The sequence below is a fragment of the Rhodamnia argentea genome, chromosome 9 (assembly GCF_020921035.1).
Source record: "Rhodamnia argentea isolate NSW1041297 chromosome 9, ASM2092103v1, whole genome shotgun sequence".
Classification (NCBI taxonomy): Eukaryota; Viridiplantae; Streptophyta; class Magnoliopsida; order Myrtales; family Myrtaceae; genus Rhodamnia; species Rhodamnia argentea.
Window position 1 is genome coordinate 12,520,310 of NC_063158.1, and position 8,979 is coordinate 12,529,288.

The 8,979-nt window shown below is 40.9% G+C and overlaps 1 protein-coding gene across 1 annotated transcript; it reads left to right on the forward strand.

Moving 5' to 3' along the window:
• The first annotated feature begins 5,328 nt into the window (after positions 1–5,328).
• Positions 5,329–8,473, forward strand: LOC115731222 (purine permease 21-like). The gene is made up of 2 exons (XM_030661863.2): positions 5,329–5,447; positions 7,113–8,473. The coding sequence occupies exons 1-2, from the start codon at positions 5,396–5,398 to the stop codon at positions 8,294–8,296; spliced, it is 1,236 nt and encodes a 411-aa protein (XP_030517723.1). The 5' UTR covers positions 5,329–5,395; the 3' UTR covers positions 8,297–8,473.
• Positions 8,474–8,979: the final 506 nt, after the last annotated feature.

The window sequence follows — 8,979 nt, forward strand, 5'->3', positions numbered from 1 at the left end:
GCTTTATCTTGGCAGCGGTGACGGCCAAAGTGGCGTGGCGAAGCTTGACAGTGAGAGACGGTGGCTGTAGGTGATGGGACAGTATCCGACAACAATGGCAGCTACCACTAGGTATCTGCGAGGGCTCGCCTCGCCAGCCACAATAAAAAAAAAAAAATACAAAAAAGTAAAAAAATTGTAAACTTTGTTCACGTCAGAGTCCATATTAGCGGTTTTTTTGCCAAAATCGACTGTATGAATTATATTGATAAATCTCAAAAAGTTTAAAACTCAATTAATACAATTGAAAAGTTTAATACTGAACTTACTTTTCTCTGCTAGAGAAAGTGTCATGTCACCCTTAAGAATTGATGTGAAGAAAATTTGGAGTCGATCAACTTCTAAAGAAGCGGATATAGCAGGAAATAGGCGAGGAGTGGACCCGATCCGGACCGATTGCCTATGGGAGATGCCTGGATTCACCCGCAAAGGGATAAGGAGTTTCTCTGTGATTCTTCTCAAATGCCTTTCGTAAGTTACCTTTCGTGCATAAGCTTGTTCTATGATCCTCGCTCGGGCATCAAAAATAGGAAAAGTTAACCCGAGCATATGATAATTCATGAATTAGACTGTGTTTGGTTGTGGACAATGATCAGATTAAAAGTAGTAACAAACATGGTGGATTTGTTATATTCTATATTTTGCTAGGTAAAATACCGCACGCTACATCGGTTAATATCATAACTAAACAATACAAGAAAAATTATTTAAAAAATCAAAAAAATAAAATTCTTGGCGAAAAATTTTCAAAAAGTAAAATCAAGATAAAAGTGATTGCAGTTGTAGTGGTCGCACGGACATAGAAAGATAATAGTTGAAATCCAAGTCTGAATCTCGATCTCAATTGGAAGGGCAACCTCAACAATGGTCGTCGCCGAGCCAGTAGGGTGACCGCCTGCCCGCAATGCGCTGCTTATAGATGACAGACCATGGCAACTGTGGTCTCAAGAGGGCCGATGCGGTGGTTGACCGCCCATAAAATCAAAGACATAGACGAGGTCACCTGAGGGTTGAGAGGCTCAAATCTTAGGTGATCACCGCAACGATTTGCCTGAGTTGTGCAACCGTCGTTACAGGTGGCCCAGGGGGTGCGGTCACCACGAGATGCTTTGCTAATGACAGCATGGCTGTTCGCGCCACCTAAGTCTTTTTTTATTTTTTTATTGGGTTAGGATCACCGTTGATTTTCTGTACTTTGGCTCTTTTTGGTGATCACAAAGCATCTCCCCACTCTTGAAAAGGGCCACTCATCGTCCTTAGATTGGTCCAGTGATTAACCTTGCTAAAGTGCCATTGACACGGTTAAATTGTTGCTCATGCGGACGTCGCCTTAAGGTGACACTTTTCAAAATAAAACGGACGCTTTTTTAATAAGAAGTAAAGGGAAAGGGAAATATTGGATTTTGCGAAAAGTTAAGGATCATTAGTGACGTTAACCCTTTTTGTACTCAGGGTAATGACATAGGCCGTCTCTAAGCTCTTAGTCGATGTTCATTTTCGTCCTCGCACTCCTTTTTTTTTATAAATTTAGTCTCACAACTTCCCCAATTAAATTCTACGTACTTCTTTCTAAAAATTTAAACGTCGTTAGCAGTGTTAACTTGCTGTTAATTTGGACACTGAGGCCTTTACTCTCTCTCTCTCTCTCTCTCTCTCTCTCTCTCTCATACAAAATCCAAAACATGTGCACCATCGCCGTCACCGGTTCCTCCCGCCATTGCGTATGCCCACGAGCTCCGACCCAACACCTTGGCCTGCCGTCGTCCTCTCCCCGTCGCTACAGCTGCCCATAACGGCCTCGGCCGATAAGCACCTCGATGAAATAACGCCGCCGTCAGCAAAATCGTGGCGAACATCCCACGCTCGCTCAGCCAGGACGAACCGAGCCCCACTAGCAGAACCAAACTCGTCCACCACTACCATAAGCATCATCAGACCCAGCCCGCGCCGCCACCACACTCATGCGCTGTAACCGAACTCATCCACTCAACATCACAAACAGGGAAAAACTACCAAAACATTCCTAAACCTATTGCAAATTGTGTCAATTCCGTCTTAATTTTTTTTTTTTGGCCAATTAAATCTTAAAATTTTGCATTTTTGTTAATTCAATCCATGCTGCCAACTTTAGCCGATCTATGTTGACGTGGACAATTTTTAACATTTTAATATTTTTTTGAATTATTTTTTTCCTTATTTCTTCTTCTTCTTCCTCCAGCTTGTCGCCAATCCAATGTCCGGCCAGAGGAGAAAGAGCCGGCGAGGGTGAGACCTCATTGTGGCTGGGCAATCACGACCTCACCCAAGAACGACGAGGTCAAGCCTCACCCATCCATGGCGAGAGTTGGCCTTGCCAACTCTGGCTAGACTTGGCCTTGCCATGGCTTTAGTTAGCCTCGCCTGACCATGGCGAGGGCGAGGTCTCATCCTCTCTTTTGGCCAATTGCCGGCGGCAAATGGCTGGAGGAAAAAGAAGAGAAAAAAAAAAAGAAAAAGAAGAAGAAACAATGGGAAAATAAATAAACAATGTTACAAATATTAGATTATTATTAAGAATTGTCATGTTAGCACGACGTCATCATCGGTCGGTATCCACGTTAACGTTGGCCAGTTAAAGTTGGTAGGGTGGATTGAAATGGCATAAATACAGAAGATTTAGGATTCAATTGACTAAAAAAAATTAGAACTGAATTGGCACAATTACAATAAATTCATGATTTGTTTTTGGGTCATTTTCCTCCACAAACAGACAAACTCCAATCTTGAGGTTGGGCCCCCAAATATGTGCCAGCGACCTTGGAAGCACATTACAGACAAACCTTATCTGCTGCAGAACGGGTAGAGATTCTTCAGAAACAATCTCAAATAGCAGGTGGAAGAAGTTGTTGGATGGATTGTATAGTTTTTCTCGTCACCTCGTTCAATAGCTTATTTTAATACACAAATCCACCAAATTTTCTGAAAAATTCCACGTTATCTACTTACTCTTGGATTATTAAAAATGAGGTGTTTAGACAGTTTCAAGGTTTAACTGGAGAAGTTAGTCCTTTAGTTTGGTTGAATTATTGTACTTCTTCTTCTTCTTCTTCTTCTTCTTCTTCTTCTTTTCTAGCTTATGATGTTGTACTCTTCACCTAAAGATTCGTAATATAATAAGTAAATATTAAACGATGTATTCATTTGACAGTTTAAATTTTTAGAATAGCCAGCAGTGGTTCTATCAAATCTCACATGATATCAGAGCAGGAGATCTTTCCACGCTTAGTACTTTGCGAAAAAACCAAAAGCTAGCTTAAGCTTTTCACACTTCTTTTTTTTGGTCGAAAGCTTTTCACACTTGAGTTGCAGGAACTTATGTCCACTTTCATTCGACAATAAAAATTTTCCCAAGGTTATATTGGTGATGTTTGAAAATGAAAATGGTCATTTTTTGAAAAATTTTTTTTACTGTCCAAAAGGATTATTATTTTTCTGTAGGTTCTCCACAAGTGGGGGAGACGGAAACTTTATGGGAAATCATGTAAATGCTTGCATTTTCGTAAAAGTAGGGAGTAATTTACTAATAGACGTCATTAAGCAATCTAAGTATGCAAAGTGAAGTGACTTATAATTATAGTTTTGTGATTTTTCAGGCGAGCCTTTTTAAAAACTCAACTTAGCCTCCACTGTTTCTTTGAATTATTCTTGCTGATTCTCTAAACATGCCTGTATTCATCTTGACATGTTTTATAAAATGGAGTCAACATAAGAATATCACACGTCGATAACATCTACAAGAGTGTCGGCATTTCGAGCATACATAAATCACAAAAAAGAAGAAGAAACAATTACGTTGATATTACGTAGACTATAACTACGTGGCTTCCTTTATTCTTTAGGAGATTTTTTTTTTAATTCTTTAGGAGTTTTACGTAATGACATTCTTGTTAATCTCAACTAACAAGACAACTATCAAAACATTTCATCTTTTGGGGCCTCTTTTCCTTAGTCTGAGCACGACTTTAGGAAGATCACTCTACTTTTACCCGAGAATCTCCTAAACCACACACATTATAAACGGGTCATATTGAATTACTTCAAGGCTCGGACAACATCGCACCAACAGATGAAGGGAACCCTAGGTAGGCAAAGTGTCAAAAAAGTAGTAAACCTATTACATTGGTGTCAATTTAATCCTAAACCTTTTGTCCTAGAGTCAATTCAGATTTTTTTTCTCTCTTTTTTTCCTTTCTTTTTGTTTCTTTCTTCTTCTTTTTTCTCCACTTTCCCAATGGTCGGCGAGGGAGTTATGTCAGCCTAGTCGGGGAGAGGGCGAATGCCGATGAGGCCACCCTCTCCAAATCTGGCGAGGCCGTGTGTCTCTTGGGAAAGGGTTGGCCTCGCCTTGCCCTAGGTGAGTAGCAAGGGCAACCTCATTGAGCGTCGCCTAAGCCAAAGATGGCATTGCGTGCCCCGCGTGCCCGAGGCAAGGGCTACCTCGCCTAGCGTTGCATGGACCAAGGCGGCATCATGCGGTGTCGCCAAGGCCAAGGCGAGGCCCGGCGAGATCACCATCGCCCGTGCAATGCTTGGCCTCGTTGACATTCACCCTTGCCCTTATGAGGCTGATCGTCACTTGTGTCGACGAGGGCCAGCCTTACTCAGGTGAGGCCAACCCTTGATGATCACCAGGAAAGAGGAGAAAAGAAAGAAATAAAGAAAGAAAGAAAGAAAGAGAGAAAGAGGACAAAAATGAAATTAAAAAAAATTAAAAAAATTCAATAATTATTAAAATATTAATAGACACTGTCCATTTTAGTTCTAACTGTGCCACGTAGGCTGACCGGCGTCCGCATCAGTAATACCCGACCAAAATTTGCTACAAAGACTAAATTTGCTCTAAGTCAAAATGTTTAGAACTAAATTAACACCACTAAAAGACTTAGGACTAAATCAGCACAAATACAATAGGTTTAGAACTTTTCTGACACTTTTCCCTCCCTAGGTAAGAAGCTAAGATTGATCTATGATGTTTAAGATACTGGACGATTTATTGAACTTCTTAACCTGACTGAATATCATCCACTTGCTTAATGTCAACCTATGGTCCATTACATTATTTAACATATCAAACTTTGCAGGCCCGGTTTCTTATATGCACGTTATCTAACACATTAATTTTCCTTTTTAATTATTAATATTTTGACGAAAATGGATGTTTATCAGGTATATATATGTTAGAGAGAGTAGCACTCAGCACACGTACATACATAGAAACCTCCTCTTCTTTCGTCTAGTGTTTGCTTCTGTCTTCACACTCTCCCAGCTTTCATAGTACTCTATCACCCTCTTCTGGGTTCTCTCTCTCATTCCCGACATGGGAGAACTAGCTCATCATCATCCTCAGGAACTGCAACTCGACATCCCGGGTAAGTCCGATTCCCGTAGAACTTACCAATATCAGAATAATTTGATTCCTGCAATGGAGTTTATCCATCGATCATTAGATGAAAAATGATAATTCGAACCGTGGAAGAATAGTCGCCATGCATAAATTCATCTCTCTCCCAGCTACTCTGTGTTTGTTTGTTTTGCTTGAAGATCCCGATGGTTAAATGCTTCATGTGAACAAGCTAAAACGTCTAACATCGTGATCACCAACTCCTGAACTTTTGATGAAATTCTGGGACTTTTTAGCTTCTGCTTCCTCACCAGGAGAAGCAAAAACTACAAAAGCACCTTTCTTGACCTATAAAACTTTTTCGCCATCCTTTCAGTGCAACAGATGTGAAGTTGTTAGGCGTCGGTCTTCGGTAGGTGGTCCAATGAATCGCCTTTCTTTTAATTCTTATCTTGGTATTTATGCCCACTTTCTTACCAATAGTTGGTATTTTGTATGAACTTCTGAGCAAATGTTCCTCACCAAACTCAACGTCCATGTCAGTTCAAGAAAATTAATCATGATGCGCTGTGCTTTATCCAGTGATGACTTAAAATTGGACCTACCTTGAGCATCTATTTTGCTTTTGGCCAAACGGGTGATGAGGTGCCCTCAACTGTAAACTTTAATAGGGAAAAAGCATAGGTGGTTTAGTGGTTAATTAAGGATCTAACTTACTCTTTTTAGGCCATGGTACAACTCGATTTTCGACAACACTAATTAACGATCTTCGTGGGTTTAGAATTGAGTCTTAGGCATTCGTGATTTCCATTAGATATCTCATGGACTAAGGCGGGCGGGCTATATGGTTGTTAAAGCAAAAAACTAAACCCAATCAAAAGAGTTAGAATCATGCGTGATTGACAATTTTAAAATTACAGTATGTCTAATTGAAAGTATGTCAGACTGAGTTGGTACTTAATCAATTGCCCATTATTTGAGTCTAAATGCTTGGAACTGAGATTAACATCATAGAAAGAAAGTTTCGATGCGTCAATATACATGACTTCGACAAGGAAAAGAGATATGGAAAGTGTGAAGCTTCCCAAAGCATTTGGGCGGAAAGCTGAAAGCTTGGACATTGGACAACGTTGTAGGAGACATCATGGCTAATAGATCCATTGCGTTCATCGATAAAAAAATTTCCCCCAGAAAAAACGAGGTCTGGTCTCTTAATCCTCCACATCGATCAATATTCAGTGTGATAAATAACCTTTACACGGTTAGCTTTGCCAACTGATTAGAAAGTCCTGTGGGAAAGTTTGTTCCTTTGCATCATCACTTTGTTGCAGCAAATTCCACCCCATTTTGCATGACCAAGGTACGTAGACGGTTCTTATACCAAGCCCCTCATTTTTTGGTCGAGTACACGTACTTTTTGCTTTGTTTGACACCAATCCAATGCTTTTGGTAGATATTTATGAATGGCCTTTGACTAGAAAGGACGTAATCATTCATCAAGTACAATAAATCATGCCCACGAAAAAGTCTTTGTGGGGAGTTAGGTCAAGTGCACCCTAAATCAACTAGGGGAGGCATCATTGTGAATTCGAGATGAACTTGCTTGGGTCCCACGTGTGATTCTATATACACGTATCTTTCTCTTTTAACTAATCGAAACCTTTAATTAAATTGTTATCCAACTTTTGAGCAGGTGATCAAGAAGCCAAAGAAGAGAACTCATCCCACCCCAGCAGCACTATCACCAATAATCAAGCAACACTAACCCCTACAACCAAGAACTTATGGTGGTGGCTAAGAGTGGCTCTCTACTCGCTCCTTGTGCTGTCTAGCCAATCAGCAGCCACACTCCTTGGAAGGCTCTACTACAACAAAGGAGGCAACAGCAAGTGGCTGGCCACACTTATCCAGCTTGTGGGCTTCCCAATCCTCCTCCTTCTCTACTTTATCCCCACATCCAAACACCCCAATAACACTAATTACCCTCACATCCAAACGGACCCAGAAGCTCAATCCCAATCCCAATCACCCTCTCTCAAGATCCTTGCCCTCGTGTATCTTTCTCTAGGCACAATTGCAGCGCTAAATTGCTATTTTTACTCAGTTGGGCTCATGTACCTCCCTGTCTCTACCTACTCCCTCATTTGCTCCTCCCAATTGGCCTTTAATGCCCTCTTCTCGTTTTTCCTAAATGCCCAAAAGTTCACCCCCTACATCACCAACTCCTTAGTCCTCCTCACAATCGCCTCAACCCTCCTTGTGTTCCAATCAAACTCAGAAGACCCCAAGGGGGTATCCAAAGGGAAATATGCAATAGGGTTTGTGTGCACCATTGGGGCATCGGCTGGTTATGGGCTTGTCCTATCCTTGACCCAACTTTGCTTCAGGAGGGTCATAAGGAAGGAGACATTTAGGGCAGTTTTGGACATGATTGTGTATCCATCTTCAGTGTCTAGTGTGATAATTATGGTGGGATTTTTCGTGAGTGGTGAGTGGGCGCATTTGGGTAGGGAGATGGATCGTTATGAGCTTGGGAAGGCGAGCTATGTGATGAATTTGGTTGGGACGGCAATTGCTTGGCAAGCATTCATGATCAGCGCGGTCGGGTTGATATTTGATGTGTCATCTTTGTTCTCGAACTCGATTAGTGCAGTGGGGTTGCCGATTGTGCCCATTCTAGCGGTCGTGTTCTTTGGGGAGAGGATGGATGGCATCAAGGTGATTGCCATGATCTTGGCCGTTTGGGGCTTCATTTCTTATGTGTACCAACATTATTTGGACGATGCCAAGTTGAAGGCTCAAAGGAAGAGTGTAGGTGGGGATGAGGCTAGCGTGAGATCGCCTCTAAATACGCCAATTGCAAGAGTTGGTGGATGATTAAAAATGGTGGGGTGTTTTAGTTTGTGTTCAGCCAAGTTCAATCAGAGAGTGGTTTCTTTCTGCAGCCACTCGGAGGAAAAGAACAACCAACGGAATAACAAGATTGAAAATGTTGCTAATATTTAATTTCTTCGCTGTTTTTATTACAAGAAAGGTGATTTTGCCTTTAGTACCAATTTTGCAATCTCATTATGAAAGTTAGGTACTTATATGTTTTGACTAATAATGCAAATTAATTATATATACTGGGATTATAATGTTACACATGGGCCAAAAGAGATACTTAAATTACTTCATACAAAAAATAAAAGAAGAGTTGACTAGGTCTTGTCAAGTTGTCTCCATTGACCAATTGTCATCCCATCGACGAACAGTCTCTCTAAACTAATATATCTATTTGAGTATGCACTTGAAATATTGTCCACATACGCAAGTTCTTATAAATACTTCATCTGTAGATGGATATTAACAGCATGAAATCTGCACTACTGGAGAGCTTCCTTAGTTTGCAAATAGAGAGCAACATACTGGGCCAAAGTGTCAAGAGTTCGAAAGGTTTTTGGATGTTGTAAAAAAAAAAAAAAACAGGGGACGTGGGGACGTCAAGGTGCCCGGATGGATCAAATAGAAGCAGAAAATTTTGGACGACATGAGTACATCAATATGCTTGGATGGACCTA

Coding starts and splice junctions, on each gene's coding strand:
- LOC115731222 (XM_030661863.2), top strand. CDS start 5,396: ATGGGAGAACTAGCTCATCATCATCCTCAGGAACTGCAACTCGACATC. Junction 5,448..7,112: donor ACTGCAACTCGACATCCCGG/GTAAGTCCGATT, acceptor ACTTTTGAGCAG/GTGATCAAGAAGCCAAAGAA.